Genomic DNA, 19,322 nt, shown 5'->3' with positions numbered 1-19,322 from the left:
AATATCACTTGTAAAATATCTGCACACTCATAACGTCATTCTGTGCACACTGTATACTTTATATTTATCTATTTCATACTTGACTTACTTGGATTACTTTGCACTATGCACCTATTGCACCATTTTTTTTTTTTTGGGGGGGGGGGGGGTTGTTTGTTGTGTGTATACACTTTTTATCTGTTTTTGTACTATGAGAGCTAAGTGAAACCGGAGTCAAATTCCTCGTGTGTGTCCACATACCTGGCAATAAAAGTGATTCTGATTCTGAATGAAAAAATATTGTGATCCCTGTGACTAACTGTAGCATGGGTCTTGGTACTATATGGGTTGGTTTAAGTATTTCAGAAATTGAGGATCTCCTGGGAGTTTCACACATACAACAGTCTCTCAAGTTTACACAAAATTATGCAAAGAACAAAAAATATTAAGTGACAATTCTGTGGGTTCAAATGCTTTGTTAATAAGGGTGATCAGAGGAAAATGGCCATGTTGGCCCAAGTTGCTGGAAAGGATATAGAAACTCACTTCACAACCATGGTGAACAGAAAAGCACATCAGCATGCACAACACATCAAAACAGTGGCTGGGCTACAACAGCAGAAGACCATATCAGGGTCCACTCCTGTCGGACAAGAACAAGAATATGAGGCTATCATGGGCACAAACTAACTTCACCAAAGACGATCCCAAGCCCGACTGAAAAAGGAGGAGGCTTGGGCGTAAGGCTAGCTACCCCACCTCGTTAAACAAAGCTAACTACAAAAACGCCAAGAGGAAATCAAGACATTGTAGTCCTGGGACCGGAATGCCTGGAGATCTCTCGTCGGCGGCCTATGCTCCAGGAGGGGTAGTAGGCTTAAGTAAGTAGTAGTAAGTATGGGCACAAACTGACACAAACTGGACAGTTGCAGATAATAAATAAACAAATAAATAAACCCCACACACCACAATGACACACATCACCTTCTCTTTTTCTATTTTTCAACTGTCCATTTTCAGTGAGTCAACTCAGACCAGGTTGGTCATTCTCCTCTGATCTCCCTCATCAACAAGGTGTTTGAGCCTGCAGACCCTCCACACACAGGATGTTTTTTTTCACACCATTCTGCGTAAAGTCTAGAGACTCAAACCAGCACATCTGGCACCAACAACCATGCCACACGGTTAAAGCCACAGAGATCACATTTTTCAACTTTTGGATGTTTGATGTGAACATTAACTGAAGCTCTTGACCTGTATCTGCATGATTTTATGCATTGTGCTGCTGCCACAGGATTGGGTGACATAGCTGATTGGATAACTGCATAAAATTAGTCCTGATTAAAAATGTTCCGACGAAAGTGACTGGTTAGTGTGCATGATACAGTTAGTGTGATAAAGTTGTAAACAGTGCTTCATAAAAGTGTTATACATGAGAATTTAATGAGCACTTCAGTTTGATGGCATTAAAATTATTCATTTGTCTGGCATATGGGCTTCATAATAAAGAAAGTGTATTGGAATGGGGATCCATAATCATTTAAAATCAGATGGACTACAAAGCTTAATCCTTAATGGGCTGATGTGATGAATTGCCATAATAAAGTATTGGAAAATATGTCATGATCATCATAAAATGATCAAGAAGCCCCTTATAGGAGCCTTTCATAGATTCTCCAGCATTGCACTATGTAGTTACCCTTTGTATAAAGTGTCATTGAAATGTTGATGGTATTTTAACTTACACAATTTTTGTACAAAAGTCTCTTGTTGTTCTTATTTTTAATAATGACTTTTCCATAAAATACATCACAGTGTAACTATTATTTTGTCTTCAGAAATTGAGGGAGTAATGATAGTATAATCCAAGAAAAAAAAATTTAACTAACTAACACAACACTGCTTAGCCAAATATAGACCGTTGTTGCATCTGCTAATGAAAAGCCAAAGTTCTTCTGTGCATTTTATAGAATTTGTGTATGATGAAGCCAGAGCGTTTCAATACACACTGCATTCCCTGCACAGGGAAACAAAGGCTAGTATGATTTAGGTGGAGTCCAGAAGGAGGGTTTTTGGGAATCACAACCAGAAATAAAAGGAATAAGAAATAGGGGAGCAAGGAATTTGAGTGGGTTAAAAAAAAAAAAAAAAAACACGGTGAGGAAGATGCTACAGAGTCAGTGTGTATAATCAGATGGTCACCTCACTGTTTATAAAAATACAAATTAACAGTGAGGTGACCATCAGGTCATATAGCATGACTAAATGTGAAATTGTAAGAACCCTAGTAAATGCAGACACAGACACTCAAACATGCATGAACATGTAAACACATAGACACAGATAGCTATGCACACCTGAACAGGTTATTGGAGTCATCTCTTGCTGTGTGTAGATACTGAGCTCCTGTGACATCATGGCTGAGTTTAACTGCTGTCAGGGACAGATCAGGCACTGGAGTTACCTATACAAATACACAGAATACTCAAAAACTGCTGTCTAAATGAATATTTTCACACTTTCATAGTTTTACCTGTACATGTAAATATTAATTCTAGACTCCATACATTTTGGAAGTAGTGGTGGCTCAGTGGTTAAAGATTAACAAAACCTAAAAAATAAACTATTATACTGACAGATAATATCCATACAAGACATGTTTGATTGTTCACTTGTTCATTTTTGCACCTGTATCTTGTGTACCGATTTTAAAAGAAAAACAAACAAACCATGTTCCTGAGGGATGACATCTTAATCTCTCAAATATCATGCTCCGAGTACAAATTACACTAGAGAATCCGAGATTGTGACATCACTTACATGCTACAGGATTTACTGAGGCTAGTGGATACATTGCTTCTAAATTGTTGTAAACAAACCTGAAGATGCCCAAGCATCAAGCGTCTGGGTGCAAAAATAAGCTCGATTACTGAAGCAGTGAAAAAACACACACACACCCTTTGGGAGCCTTTAGACACTTATAAAAGCTGCATAGTTGGCTACTTAGTGGTGTCTGTTTTGTTTAAAAAAAATAATTATTATTTTTTCCTTGCATTTTTATGTGACATGCTTTTGTTTGTTTGTTTTTATTCACTGAAAAAAAAGCACTTTTTAGATGGCAAGAACTGTGTTGCTGTGACAATGGTCATTGGTTACTACTATCTGTGCACTTTCAAGCTGAGTGAGATTTAAAGTTCATAAAAGTGAAGTCTATTGATTCATTGCCAGTTTTTGTTTCCAGTCAGAGTCACATGGTTACAGAAAATTTCTGATTAGATTTTTAGAATTAGAAGCTTTTGTCACATATGCATTACAGAACAGTGAAGTTCTTTCTCTGCATTTAACCCATCTGAAGCAGTGGAGAGAGAGAGAGAGAGAGAGAGAGAGAGAGAGAGAGAGAGAGAGAGACCAAGCAGTGGTGCCCAGGGATTTTTTTATTTTTTGCTTTATTTCAGTGCAAATGATTACGTCCAGGTAAATCTATTTTTACAGTGGTGCTTGAAAGTTTGTGAAACCTTTATAATTTTCTATATTTCTGCATAAATATGACCTAAAAATCTAATTTCACCTTCAAAAAATTAACTGCTAATCCTAGAGGTTCACATACTTTTGCCACCGACAGATATGTAATATTGGATCATTTTCCTCAATAAATAAATGACCAAGTATAATATTTTTGTCTCATTTGTTTAACTTGGTTCTCTTTATCTACTTTTAGGACTTGTGTGAAAAATCAGATTTTCACACAAGTCCTAAAAGTAGATAAAGAGAACCAAGTTAAACAAATGAGACAAAAATATTATACTTGGTCATTTATTTATTGAGGAAAATGATCCAATATTACATATCTGTCGGTGGCAAAAGTATGTGAACCTCTAGGATTAGCAGTTAATTTGAAGGTGAAATTAGATTCAGGTGTTTTCAATCAATGGTGTGAGTGAGCACCCTGTTTTATTTAAAGAACAGGGATCGAGCAAAGTCTGATCTTCACAACACATGTTTGTGGAAGTGTATCATGGCATGCAAAGGAGATTTCTGAGGACCTCAGAAAAAGCATTGTTGATGCTCATTAGGCTGGAAAAGGTTACAAAACCATCTCTAAAGAGTTTGGACTCCACCAATCCACAGACAGACAGATTGTGTACAAATAGAGTTAATTCAAGACCATGGTTACCCTCCCCAGGAGTGGTCAACCAACAAAGATCACTCAAGGAGCAAGGTGTGTAATAGTCAGCGAGGTCACAAGGACCCCAGGGTAACTTCTAAGCAACTGAAGGCCTAGCTCACATTGGCTAATTTTAATGTTCATGAGTCCACCATCAGGAGAACACCGAATAACAAATAGTGTGCATGACAAGGTTGCAAGGAGAAAGCCACTGCTCTCCAAAAAGACAATTGTTGCTCGTCTGCAGTTTGCTAAAGATCACGTGGACAAGCCAGAAGGCTATTGGAAAAATGTTGCGTGGATGGATGAGACCAAAATAGAACTTTTTGGTTTAAATGAGAAGCGTTATGTTTGGAGAAAGGAAAACACTGCATTCCAGCATAAGAACCTTATCCCATCTGTGAAACATGGTGGTGGTAGTATCATGGTTTGGGCCTATTTTGCTGCATCTGGGCCAGGACGGCTTGCCATCATCGATGGAACAACGAATTCTGAATTATCCCAGCGAATTCTAAAGGAAAAAATGTCAGGACATCTGTCCATGAACTGAATCTCAAGAGAAGGTGGGTCATGCAGCAAGACAATGACCCTAAGCACACAAAGTCGTTCTACCAAAGAATGGTTAAAGAAGAACAAAGTTAATGTTTTGGAATGGCCAAGTCAAAGTCCTGACCTTAATCCAATCAAAAACGAAGGACCTAAAGCGACCAGCTCATGTGAGGAAACCCACCAACATCCCAGAGTTGAAGCTATTCTGTACTGAGGAATGGGCTAAAATTCCTCCAAGCCTGTGTGCAGGACTGATCAACAGTTACCAGAAATGTTTAGTTGCAGTTATTGCTGCACAAGGGGGTCACACCAGATACTGAAAGCAAAGGTTCACATACTTTTGCCACTCATGGATATGCAATATTGGATCTCATCTCATCTCATTATCTCTAGCCGCTTTATCCTGTTCTACAGGGTCGCAGGCAAGCTGGAGCCTATCCCAGCTGACTACGGGTGAAAGGCGGGGTACACCCTGGACAAATCGCCAGGTCATCACAGGGCTGACACAGACACAGACAACCATTCACACTCTCATTCACACCTACGGTCAATTTAGAGTCACCAGCTAACCTAACCTGCATGTCTTTGGACTGTGGGGGAAACCGGGGCACCCGGAGGAAACTCACGCGGACACGGGGAGAACATGCAAACTCCGCACAGAAAGGCCCTCGCCGGCCATGGGGCTTGAACCCGGACCTTCTTGCTGTGAGGCGACAGCGCTAACCACTACACCACCATGCCGCCCCCAATATTGGATCATTTCCCTCAATTAACAAGTGACCAGGTATAATATTTTTGTCTCATTTGTTTAACTGGGTTTTCTTTATCTACTTTTAGGACTTGTGTGAAAATCTGATGTTTTAGGTCATATTTATGCAGAAATATAGAAAATTCTAAAAAGAGTTCACAAACTTTAAAGCAGCACTGTATTGTCTTTTCTAATACTTCATTAATTATTTATGCACTACTGTATGTAGACTCCTTGCACATGATGTCACGCATCACATGATAATTTCACTTGGGGGAGCAAACAGACACCATCTTTCCTGTAAGCAAGGCTTAATCAGTCTTAAATATGGTTCATTTTTGCACTGTTTTTAGTTGTTCAAATAGAAAAGTCTAAAATCCTTCCCGCACCATATGGAGCATAGGGCAGCGCCGATCTCTGTTTCTGTAGCCCACATGTGTCAAACTCAAGGCCCGCGGGCCATTTAAGACCCGCGAAACAATTACTGTATATCTGGCCCACGAGACCATTTTACATTATCGTTATTAATGGCCCGGTGATATGATGTGCTGATAGGCCGTTGCTGTGGGCGGACCATTGGGGGTAGTGCCCGCCCACCAATCACAGATCTCAAATAAATTAGTGCTGTCAAAAATGTCGCGTTATTAATGCGTTAACTTGACTCAATTTTAACGGCGATAATTTTTTTATCGTGAGATTAACGCTCTGTGACATGATGCCACGCCCCGCACAGCCAGAGTCCTCTGCCCTCCCCCGAAGAACCACGGTGCTCGGCTTAAGTTTCATTTTCCCATCGGCGGCTCCAGCCCCACTTTGCAGTGGCTGTGACAAGACGTGTTATGCTCTGCAATAAAAATAAAAAAAAACATTGGTACAACCAGTGTTCGAACTATGCCGATATTTTCGGGGGGTCCCTTTTTTTTCCCTTGGGGGTGCTTGCGCTTGTCTCAGAGCGCGGATCTCCATCGCGCGCTCACTTCGGATATGCAAATGCTTCCCATTACACACGATTGCTCTGTCAATAAACATCATTTTGCCAATAGAGTGCTTCGAGATCAGCGCGAACCCGGCGGCGGCCATACTGGAAGTCAAACATCGCTGTGTCAGTGCATTGTTGCTGCTCAGCGAAGCAAAATGCCGAATACATGTGTCATTGTTGGCTGTAGTAGCCGGGGGTAAAAGGGTGGCAAAAGCTTCCACAGACTCCCTAAAGTCGTGACAAACCCGGGAATTGCAGCACAGGAGAAACGCGAGCGGAGGAGACGACAGTGGCTGGCTGCCAGTAACCGATCAAATTTAGGACTAGACTGTATCCGGATTTGTTCTGATCACTTTGTGACAGGTAGGTTAAATTGTCTTGAATTTCATAGTTACTAAAATAAATGTGATACAAACTATTATCTTTTCTATGTACTTTCAGCAATGATTAATGGATATTTGTCACATTAGGTAGCTTATGTCTACTGCAGTGCATTGTTGCATCAAATGGCATTTAAGATCTAGGCCTAGTAATGTTTATGTACACATGCTGTTACATACTAGGCCTACATTTTATTCACTGACTAAAATAATTGATAATTATGCGGCAACAAGCTGGGGTCAGCTTTCCATTCCTTCTCACTAACAGTGTATGGATCTACATTCCCAATGAAACGTACCTTCTCAGCATAACGCTCCTGTGCCTGGTTATCCAAACTTTCACAGTAGTGCTCCATCACTTCAGATGTCTAAATTCTTAAAAAATCAAAGCTTCTAAGCCCTCTAACGCGGAAATGAATCGGTGAATGTTTACTCTATGATGTGTACTCCATGCGTGCTCTGGAGCGAGTGACTTCCAAGATGGCCGCGCCGACCGCATGGTTACTATTTTTAGCATCATATCGGAGCACTCTACATTTTAGAGACCCCCCAACATTTCCCAAATCATGTCTGTTTCAGGGGATCTCGGATCCCCCGAGTACCCCCGTAGTTCGAACGGTGAGCAAGCCCATTCACTTTTTATGCTGATAAGAGAATTACAATGGTTTTTCATGTGACAAAAATGTGCGATTAAATTGCGATTAATCACGAGTTAACTATGACAGTCGCGACATTAATCGCGATTAAATATTTTAATCACTTGACAGCACTAAAATAAATAAATAGATAAATAAAATCCTAATTTCATTTTATTGTACTCGCTTTGGGTTAAAACTTCCAGTGTTGCATAATCACTAAGTCATTAAACATTAAAACCGTGTGAGTTTGTTGGAAAGTTGGCTACGTAATTACGTCAGTCAGTGTTGACAAGCAACAATCAGTTACCCGCATTTTTGGGTGGAAAATGAAGCGCGAGTTTATGTCAGCAGACAGCAGCTAGTTTCCGCGCTTTCTTAAATATGGATATACGTAATTGGTTCAAAACCCCAACACCGGCAACTTCGGATAAACCAACACATGATGTCGTTGGCAAAGAAGACGAAAGAGAGGACAGCGCTGGCACTCTACTCAAAGTAGGTCCAAACTCTGTGTGTGTGTGTGTGTGTGTGTGTGTGTGTGTGTGTGTGTGTGTAATGGCAATTGGTAGCTACCCCTCTTGGTTGCTTCGAAATGCACCCGCCGTGGTGTTTTTTTGTTTGTTTAGTTTGAGATGCTGCTTGTGATCTAATACGTTATGTGTACTTGATGTGTGCATGCGTGCGTGCGCACGCGCGTGTGTGTGTATGTATGTGAGAGAGAGAGAGAGAGAGAGAGAGAGAGAGAGGGACTGATGTTGCAGGCTGTTGCTGGTCCGGTCATGTTTGCTGTTGGTTATGTTTAATGTGATGATTACTGTGTGGGATTAGGGCTGCCCGAATAGTGTGCAAAAATAAGCTAATAATAATGGTGCCCCCCTGGTGGATTTCATAAGCCCCCCTTAAGACTGAGATCTCGCGACGGGACTGGATAACACACAAACTGCATGTCCCATAATGCAGCGCACCAACATTCCCGCGATTCAAGTCAAGTGTCTGTTACTGTCTCTGTGGTTACTGTCTGTAAAGCTAGCCTTTGACAATGGCGAAAAGAAAAGTTGATTCAGAAAACAGAGCCTTTCAAAACAGATGGGAGGCTGAGTATAATGTTTACTGACATTGCTGGCAAACCCGTGTGTCTTATTTGTGGAGCCAATGCGGCTGTACTGAAGGAATTTAATCTAAGAAGGCACTTCGAGACGAGACATCAGGACAAGCTGAAAAACCTAAATGCTGACCAGAAGCTACAGAAAGTAGAGGAGCTAACAAAACAGCATAAGAGCAAAGACAACTGAATGTTAAAACTGAAAAGTGAATGTAAAGCACACATTTTATTTATTTTTCAGGGCTTTTGGACCATGCTCATGTTTTGATTTTGTATTGTTTAACATTTTTATGGAGAGCAGAAATATTTAAATATATTTGAAGTTTGTAGTGGATGTTCATTATGTCTAACTATTACAGATATTTTAAGTTCGTTTCTTAGACAAGGATTTTTTTTTTTAAGCTTGTTACCTCGTTAACAGTTTCGGCGAGAATCTCCCGCCTTCTTCAGAAACAGTCACCAGATGTCGAGTGGTGACGTGCCTTATCAGCTGATGTTGCGTTACGGAGGCGTGAACGTCCCGCCCAATTTGACAGGTAGTTCACGCCTCCTGCTGTCAGGTCGCTCCTCCAGGACGGCGCTCCAGGTGTGCGACAGCGCATACGCTCCCTCATCCCGGTTCATCGTCCTCTGCGCCCGCTTACGTATCTCCACTGCCTCTAAAATCCAACGCTGGAATCTATTTTCTTCAGCACGAATGACTCTGGCCTCTTCCCAATTCATTATGTGATTTTGCCGTTTGCAGTGGTCTGAAATGGCTGATTTTAGGTTTTCTTGGTTTGCTTTTTCTTTTTCGGATCTTGGGAGTCTTTTTGTTGTTTCTTTTTCACACTCTATTTGGTGTTCTTTCCTTCGAGTATGGAAGCATCTGCCTGTTTCACCAATATAGACTTTATTACATGAACGGCAAGGGATTTCATAGATGACGTTGCATTTATTGTCCAGTTGTATTTTGTCTTTGGGGTGAACTAGCAGCTGTCGGAGGTTCTTGTATGGTTTGTCACACTACTATAGATAAAAGGAGTCACAGAACGCATCCAACGATCCATGAGGAAATACCACATCAACACCCCGGTCAAACCATACAAGAACCTCCGACAGCTGCTAGTTCACCCCAAAGACAAAATACAACTGGACAATAAATGCAACGTCATCTATGAAATCCCTTGCCGTTCATGTAATAAAGTCTATATTGGTGAAACGGGCAGATGCTTCCATACTCGAAGGAAAGAACACCAAATAGAGTGTGAAAAAGAAACAACAAAAAGACTCACAAGATCCGAAAAAGAAAAAGCAAACCAAGAAAACCTAAAATCAGCCATTTCAGACCACTGCAAACGGCAAAATCACATAATGAATTGGGAAGAGGCCAGAGTCATTCGCGCTGAAGAAAATAGATTCCAGCATTGGATTTTAGAGGCAGTGGAGATACGTAAGCAGGCGCAGAGGACGATGAACCGGGATGGGGGAGCGTACGTGCTGTCGCACACCTGGAGCGCCGTCCTGGAGGAGCAACCTGACAGCAGGAGGCGTGAACTACCTGTCAAATTGGGCGGGACGTTCACGCCTCCGTAATGCAACATCAGCTGATTAGGCACGTCACCACTCGACATCTGGTGACTGTTTCTGAAGAAGGCGGGAGATTCTCGCCGAAACTGTTAACGAGGTAACAAGCTTAAAAAAAATCCTTGTCTAAGAAACGAACTTAAAATATCTATATTTGAAGTTTATTTTTCTAAAATGGTGATTTTGAGGGAAATGGAAATTCTGATTTAATTTTTTAATAGTGGAAATGCACGATTTTGATTTCATTTTTCCATGTTTTTGCAGCATTTTCATAGTTGTAACTTTTATAATTTTGACAAGAGATATATTTGAGGTTAAATTATTCAAGTTGAATAAAGTTTAAGTTTATTGTGAAATAATATTCCTGTCTGCTCAGAACATACTTATTTTTAGTGCGTTCAATAAATGTTTATCCTGTTCGGCCCGCGACCTAAAGTGTGCTTTGAATTTTGGCCCCTAGTGCAATTGAGTTTGACACCCCTGCTGTAGCCCTTGGCCTCTTGCCTATTACACAGCTCGGGTTACAGTGGGAGGCTAGTCCTCTGGTAACCGCGAGAGTTTGTTCAAATAGAGAAATAGATAAAAGGTATTACCATCTCCCCACCATCAAGAAAAATGTTAACAAAGAAGCAAATGCTTCAAGAACAATGAAGAAATAAGTGGTTGAAGAGAATATGATGAGAGGATCCAAGCCTGAAAGCTCCAGAGATACTCACAAATACCCGTTGTGGCAGCGGGGGCGTGGTCTAGCATCGGTCTGTGACAGGAGGGCGGAGTCGGGGAAGTTAAGTGGCAGAATCATTTCACCTGTTGTTAATTGATGTTTGTGTGTCTTCCCAGTGACCGCGCCCTTCTTAAGGAGAGAGAGTGAGAGCAGAGGGACTCTCTCCATAACCAGACAGCTAATGTGTGTGCATGTGTCTGTGTGTATCTACAGCTGAAAAGCTGAATAAAGAGAGTTTCTGTATGCTCAGTTCTGTCCTGCCGTCCTTCTGTGCTCCACCCATTTACACGAACTGCCACAGTGGTGCTGAAACCCGGGATGAGCACAGAAGACAACAGCCCCATGGAGTCCTCCACCTTCGCCGACCTGATCCATGCCTTCGCCACGGCCCAACAGAGCCAGCACCAGGGGCTGCTCGCCCTCCGAAAGGAGCAAGAACAACGGTTCGAGGCCCTGGTGCTGGCGCAACAGGAAGATCGTCGGGCGTTCCGGCACCTCCTCGCGTCGGCGGGGTCCACCAACTCCACCGCCGCGGGCCCTTCCCCCCTCACCCTCACGAAGATGGGCCCGCAGGACGACCCCGAGGCATTCTTCACGCTCTTTGAGCAGGTAGCAGAGACCTCGGGGTGGCCGGTGGAACAGCGCGCGGCGCGCCTCCTCCCCCTGCTAACGGGAGAGGCGCAGCTGGCCGCGCTACAGCTCCCCGCCGACCGCCGGCTGGCCTACGCGGACCTTCGCCGGGCCGTCCTCCAGCGGGTGGGACGCACCCCAGAGCAACATCATCAGCGTTTCCGCGCTCTGCGCTTGGAGGAAGTCGGCCGGCCGTTCGCGTTTGGCCAGCAACTCCAGGACGCCTGCTGGCAGTGGTTGAGGGCCGACAGCTGCGACGCCGAGGGACTCATCGACCAGGTGGTACTGGAACAGTTCGTCGCGCGTCTACCAGCGGGAACCGCAGAGTGGGTCCAGTGCCACCGCCCGGCGTCGCTGGATCAGGCAATCGAGCTGGCGGAGGATCATCTGGCGGCTGTCCCGACGGCAGGACAGCAGACGACCTCTTCTCTCCTCTCTCTCTCTTCCTCCTGTGTCTTCTCCTCGCCCCATTCCCCCACCGCGGAGACGGGGGCCGGCGCCACCTCAGCCGGCCCGCCGCACCCGCGGTGCCCTTCCGTGTCTCCCTTCTGTGTCTGTCTCTCCCCCCCCTCAGGTGAGTGAGCCCCAGAGCACTAGTGCAGAGAGGAAGCCTGGGCCGGTTTGCTGGCGCTGCGGGGAACCGGGCCACCTCCAACAGCAGTGCTCGATAATGGAGGTGGGCGCGGTGGTTCGGATCCCCAACGCGCCAGGAGCCGCCCTCGATCGGGCCGGAGCGTATCGCATACCGGTGAGTATCCAAGGGGATACATATCAGGCGTTGGTGGATTCTGGCTGTAATCAGACCTCAATCCACCAAAACCTGGTGCAAGACGAGGCACTGGGGGGAGCACAATTGGTGAAGGTGTTATGTGTGCACGGGGATGTTCACAACTACCCTTTGGTGTCGGTCCACATTATTTTCAGAGGGGAAAAATTTATAGTAAAGGCGGCGGTTAATCCTCGCCTTAACCACTCTTTAATTTTGGGGACTGATTGGCCGGGATTTCGGGGTTTAATGACGCACTTGGTCAAGAGTGGGTCCTTCCATTTGACAGGGGGAGGTCCCAGTGTCGCTTTGGCGGGAGCAGCTGTCACAGAGCCGTCTACGTCCTCTCCGCGCCAGAGTGAGGAGCCGCCGGCTCCTCCTCTCTCTATTGGGGAATCCCTCGCGGATTTCCCGTTAGAGCAATCGCGAGACGAGACTCTGCGGCATGCTTTTGACCAAGTGAGAGTAATCGATGGTCAAACGCTCCAGCCGAACGCCACCCCGTCCTTCCCCTACTTCGCGATTATGAAGGATAGATTATACCGAGTGACGCAGGACACTCAAACTAAAGAGCGAGTCATGCAGCTGTTAATTCCGAAGAGCCGCCGGGAATTGGTATTCCAGGCGGCTCACTTTAATCCCATGGCTGGACACTTGGGGCAGGATAAAACACTAGCCCGAATAATGGCCCGATTCTATTGGCCAGGGATTCGCGGCGATGTCCGTAGGTGGTGTACGGCATGCCGCGAATGCCAGTTAGTAAACCCAGCGGCCATTCCAAAAGCGCCTTTGGGCCCTCTACCGTTAATCGAGACCCCGTTCGAAAGAATTGGCATGGATCTCATCGGGCCATTAGATCGGTCAACACGAGGGTACCGCTTTATATTAGTTCTGGTGGACTATGCAACGCGATACCCGGAAGCAGTGCCTCTTCGCAATATCTCAGCACGCAGTATTGCGGAGGCACTCTTCCGCGTCATCTCCCGAGTTGGAATCCCGAAAGAGATTCTGACTGATCAAGGCACCTCGTTTATGTCCCGAACACTGAAGGAACTGTATGGGTTATTAGGTATTAAGCCGATCCGCACCAGCGTTTATCACCCACAAACGGACGGCTTAGTGGAACGGTTTAATCGCACCCTTAAAAACATAATTAAGAAATTTGTAAGCGAGGACGCGCGTAACTGGGATAAATGGCTCGAACCCTTGCTCTTTGCAGTGCGAGAAGTTCCCCAAGCCTCCACGGGGTTCTCCCCGTTTGAATTATTATATGGGCGTAAGCCGCGCGGCATTTTAGATGTGCTGCGAGAAAATTGGGAGGAGGGACTTTCACCAAGCAAAAATGAAATTCAATACGTTATTGACCTGCGCGCAAAACTCCACACACTCACACAACTAACCCAGGAGAATTTGCGGCAGGCCCAAGAACGGCAAACCCGCCTGTACGACAAGGGTACGCACCTTAGAGAGTTTGCACTGGGAGAGAAAGTACTCGTACTGTTGCCCACATCGAGCTCTAAATTAGTCGCCAAGTGGCAAGGGCCCTTTGAGGTCACACGGCGTGTCGGGGACGTCGACTATGAGGTGAAACGAACGGACAGGGGTGGGGCGCTACAGATTTACCACCTCAACCTACTCAAACTCTGGAACGAGGAGGTCCCCGTGGCGTTGGTGTCGGTGGTTCCAGAGAAGGCGGAGCTGGGGCCGGAGGTTCAAAAAGGAATATTAGCATCACGTCCCTCTCCGGTCCCCTGTGGAGACCACCTCTCCCCGACCCAACTCGCGGAGGTTGCCCAGTTGCAGACCGAGTTTTTGGACGTGTTCTCACCCCTGCCCGGCCGCACTAACCTCATAGAGCACCACATTGAGACGCCCCCGGGGGTGGTAGTGCGTAGCCGCCCTTACAGGTTACCCGAACACAAGAAAAAGGTGGTTCGGGAAGAACTCGAGGCCATGCTCGAAATGGGCATCGTCGAGGAGTCCCACAGTGACTGGAGCAGCCCGGTGGTCTTGGTACCCAAGGCCGACGGGTCGGTCCGGTTCTGTGTGGACTATAGAAAAGTCAACGCGGTGTCTAAATTCGATGCGTACCCAATGCCTCGTATTGATGAGTTGCTCGATCGGCTAGGCACGGCTCGTTTTTACTCGACACTGGATTTAACAAAGGGTTATTGGCAGATCCCCTTGACTCCATTATCCCGTGAAAAAACGGCCTTTTCCACACCGTTCGGCTTACACCAATTCGTCACACTTCCTTTTGGGCTGTTTGGGGCGCCTGCTACGTTTCAGCGGCTGATGGACAGGGTCCTCCGCCCCCACGCCACCTATGCGGCCGCGTACTTGGATGATATCATTATTTATAGTAATGACTGGCCGCGGCACCTACAACACCTGAGGGCCGTCCTTAGGTCGCTGAGGCGGGCGGGTCTCACGGCCAACCCGAAGAAGTGTGCGATTGGGCGGGTGGAAGTACGGTATCTGGGCTTCCACTTGGGCAACGGGCAGGTGCGTCCCCAAATTAACAAGACTGCAGCAATTGCGGCCTGCCCGAGGCCCAAGACCAAAAAGGGGGTGAGACAGTTCCTGGGGCTGGCTGGCTATTATCGTAGGTTTATACCTAATTATTCGGACGTCACCAGCCCGCTGACTGATCTGACTAAAAAGGGGGCACCAGATCCGGTCCAGTGGACGGAGCAATGCCAGCGGGCTTTTTCTAAGGTTAAGGCTGCACTGTGTGGGGGGCCACTTTTACACTCCCCTGACTTTTCTCTCCCTTTTATGTTGCAGACGGATGCGTCGGACAGAGGGCTGGGGGCCGTTTTGTCCCAGCAGGTGGAGGGGGGAGGATCGCCCTGTCTTGTACATTAGCCGCAAGCTGTCGGTGCGTGAGGGGCGCTACAGCACGATCGAAAAGGAGTGCCTGGCAATCAAGTGGGCGGTCCTCGCCCTCCGGTACTACCTGCTGGGACGCCCTTTCACCCTCTGTTCGGACCACGCGCCCCTCCAGTGGCTCCACCGCATGAAGGAAGCCAATGCGCGGATCACCCGTTGGTATCTGGCACTCCAACCCTTTAACTTCAAGGTGATCCACAGGCCGGGGGCGCAGATGGTCGTGGCGGACTTCCTCTCCCGTCAAGGGGGGGGGGGACTCGGCTGCGGGCCGGACGGCTGCCCGGCCTGAGTCGGGCGGTGGGGGTATGTGGCAGCGGGGGCGTGGTCTAGCATCGGTCTGTGACAGGAGGGCGGAGTCGGGGAAGTTAAGTGGCAGAATCATTTCACCTGTTGTTAATTGATGTTTGTGTGTCTTCCCAGTGACCGCGCCCTTCTTAAGGAGAGAGAGTGAGAGCAGAGGGACTCTCTCCATAACCAGACAGCTAATGTGTGTGCATGTGTCTGTGTGTATCTACAGCTGAAAAGCTGAATAAAGAGAGTTTCTGTATGCTCAGTTCTGTCCTGCCGTCCTTCTGTGCTCCACCCATTTACACGAACTGCCAAACCCGTGTTTGTAGCGATCATTTTATTTCAGATAAGAACTTGTATTTAAAAAATAAAATATAATAATAATAATAATAATAAGCCATAAATGAGCATGGAAGAGTTTGCATAAGAATCTCATTTTATTTCTATTCGTAAATCGAGTTAGCCTCTTCATGAAGTGTTTGATTTTCTTACTGGAGAACCAGTTTCCTTATTCGACAAGGAAAACGCAGAGATTGGGCACCAAGCAAACAACATGGACATAACTTCATTTAAAAAAAAAAGGCATCCTTACAGCCCAGTTTACCGAACCACTCTAGGCGTGAGGACCCTCCAGATCTACTCCTTTACTGAATAAACAGCTATTAACAAAAGACTTGATGAAAGACATATATGTTTTCAGCCTAGACTTAAACACCAAGACTGTGAGTCCTGAACACTACCTGGAAGGCTGTTCCATAACTGTGGGCCACTGTAAGAAAAGGCTCTGCCCCCACTGTAGCCTTCACTATATGAGGTACCAACAGACAGCCTGCACCTTTTGATCCAAGTAGGCATGGCAGGTCACAAAGGACCAGAAGTTTGTTCAGGTACTGTGGCACAAGACCATTCAGTGCTTCATAAGTCAATAGTAGTATTTTATAACCAATACGAAATTTGACTGGAGCCAATGCAATATGGATAAGATAGGGATGATGTGGTCATATCTTCTAGTTCTAGTGAGGACTCATGCTGCTGCATTTTGAACTAACTAGAGCTTATTGATGCACTCAGTGAAACATCCAGACAGTAAGGCATTATAATAATCCAACCTAGAGGCAACAAAAGCATGAACGAGTTTTTCTGCATCATATAGTGACATGACACGCTTTGCTTTTGGAGTGATCTTTGTTGGTTGTCCACTCCTGGGAAGGCTAACGGTGATCTTAAATTTTCATCATTTGTTTGACTGTGGATTGGTGGAGTCCAAACTCCTTAGAGATGGTTTTGTAACCTTTTTCATCCTGATGAGCATCAACAACTCTTTTTCTGACGTCCTCAGAAATCTTCAATGTTCATGCCATGATCTTATCTTCAGTGTTCTGCCTGATGGCTGGTCCAAATTTCTGGGGAAGAGTTGCAGTGGGGGCGGCACGGTGGTGTAGTGGTTAACGCCGTTGCCTCACAGCAAGAAGGTCCAGGTTCAAGCCCCGTGGCTGGCGAGGGCCTTTCTGTGTGGAGTTTGCATGTTCTCCCCGTGTCCGCGTGGGTTTCCTCCAGGTGCTCCGCTTTCCCCCACAGTCCAAATATATGCAGGTTAGGTTAACTGGTGACTATAAATTGACCATGAGTGTGAATGGTTGTCTGTGTATGTGTCAGCCCTGAGATGACCTGGCGACTTGTCCAGGGTGTACCCCGCCTTTCGCCCATAGTCAGCTGGGATAGGCTCCAGCTTGCCTGCAACCCTGTAGAACAGGATAAAGCGGCTAGAGATAATGAGTTGCAGTGGTCGTTTCCCATTGCTTTCTCCTGGATTTATCATCAAGGTTTATTTTATTGTTTAAAAGATGTAATTATCTCAGTGTCATTTTAGTTAGATTATTGAGATTAATAATTAATTTATTCATCAAGTATTAATGTTAACTTATTACTCAATCACTTATTATATAAAGTGGATTGTGTCATGTAGTGTAGAGTGTGTTATAGAACAGCGTTTCTCAACCTTTTTTCAGTCACAGCACCCTTCAGAAGTATGCAAATTCTCAAGGCACCCCCATATAAAATATACGCAGTCACGCTGACCATACGCTGACCCCAGCAGTGACGTTGTGGCATGGGAAAGGGGGCCGTGAGACAAATTTTGATGATGCACGAGGCGGCGATGATCTGCATTAATGTAACTATCGTTTTTTGGAATTTTAATTCATTTTATTTATTTCAATGTTAGAATATATAATTTTTTGACGGCACCCCGGTTGAGAAAGGCTGTTATAGAACATACTCTAGAATGTGTTCCAGAATACAATATAGAATTTGTATTAGGGCAGTGGGCATGTGCTGTCCTTGACCGCCATGCAATGGAATAGTAATGCATCGCCTTCCCTCCACTCACATGGGGTGGTGCCTTCAGCAAGTACTAGCAACCTCTCGCTCACTGTGGTCAGGGTTACAACTGAACACTGGACTCGGCAGACTGTGCAGAGGAGACCACCACCTGGTGGTTCAACAGGCAGGAAGGCAGACCCAGCAAAGCATTTGTGGAATGCAATCAGGGCACAGTGCAACACGTAGAACACTGTTGACCATCCACTGCATCCCGACCTAGCTCCAGCCATCTTGCCCCTGGACCCAGTTAGGTCGGGACGAAAGAGTGAGACTGATGGCTGCATAACTCTCCCTCACTCTAATCCATGTCACGTGCAAGTCATGACTTCAAATTCAAGTCCTTTGGTGATGGGCAAGTTGCGAAGCAGCAGGTGTGGAAACACTGGAAGCTGTAGTCATGAACCTGCACACAGGCGGCCCAGGGTATAGGGTCGCTCTCTACTGGAACATAGCAGCAGTGCAGTTCGGCAGTCCCCTGGGTGTTTGAGCAGCCCTGTTTTGGATTCACTCTGCTCACCTTCATGGAGGAAAGGGCGAGAAAAGGTGCTCCAAACATAGCCTGCTTCACCTCACCCAGGCCAGCACACCACGGCTGGCAGAGTTCCCACTCAGCAGTCAAAACACAACAAATAAGAAAATAAGATGGTGAAGGTATCCAACAGTGGTACGTGGAATGTGCACACTCTACTTGATGACATCAAAGCAGACAGGCTGGAGAAAAGAACTGCACTAGTCACCAGGGAATTAGCTCACTAGAACGTGGACATAGCTGTCCTCAGTGAAATACATCTAGCAGACAAGGGCCAGCTCATGGAATGTGATGGTGGTTATACCTCCTTCTGGAAGTGGTCGTAGCAGCACTGAACAGTGAGAGGAAGGCATTGGATTTGCTGTAAAGTCCCACCTCGCCCAGAAACTTACCAATCTCCTGGAGGGCATCAACAATCACCTGAGGACACTTCAGCTCCCACTTGGAAGCAAGAAGAATGCAACATTGATTCGTGCTTATGCTCCCACAATAGATGAAACGGATCGCCAAGGCCCAGAAAAAACGAGCTGCGCAGAAGGCTCAAACTATCACCACTGCAGCACCTTCCCATTCATGCCTGACATGTGGGCATACCTTCAAATCCCAGAGTGGCCTCATCAGTCACCTCCAGACCCACAACCACCCCCCTCTAAATTGAAGTTATGGTCATCTTTGACCCCGAAGGACAAACATCAGTGACATTATGTTTCTTATGTGGGCAATATTTCTGAGATGAAAGAAAGCTATCCTCATAAATGTTATCGATATGAAAGTCAATGACCACATGGAGGTCTTTTACAGTGTAGAAATAGAAAGGCCATCCAGAGTTACTATGTGTGGCAGCGGGGGCGTGGTCAAGCGCTGGTCTGTGACAGGAGGGCAGAGTCAGGGAAGGTAAGTGGCAGAATCACTACACCCGACTGCAATTAACCTGTTGTGTGTGTCTTCCCAGTGACCACGCCCTATTTAGGGGGGGAGAGCGAGAGCAGAGGAGCTGATTCCCTA

The 19,322-nt window shown here is 45.9% G+C and overlaps 1 protein-coding gene across 4 annotated transcripts in view; it reads right to left on the bottom strand.

Moving 5' to 3' along the window:
* The window catches only part of pitrm1 (pitrilysin metallopeptidase 1), a 333,676-nt gene that overhangs the window by 254,064 nt on the left and 60,290 nt on the right, over window positions 1-19,322 (bottom strand). For all 4 annotated transcript variants that reach the window (XM_060905918.1, XM_060905920.1, XM_060905919.1 and 1 more), the window contains one exon: window positions 2,337-2,443. In XM_060905918.1, coding sequence (XP_060761901.1) covers window positions 2,337-2,443 — 107 coding nt within the window. The remainder of the gene's footprint in view (window positions 1-2,336; window positions 2,444-19,322) is intronic.

This window comes from Neoarius graeffei, chromosome 23, assembly GCF_027579695.1.
Source record: "Neoarius graeffei isolate fNeoGra1 chromosome 23, fNeoGra1.pri, whole genome shotgun sequence".
NCBI lineage: Eukaryota > Metazoa > Chordata > Actinopteri > Siluriformes > Ariidae > Neoarius > Neoarius graeffei.
Note: the sequence above shows the minus strand (reverse complement) of the source record. Positions and strands in the feature narration are given on the sequence as shown.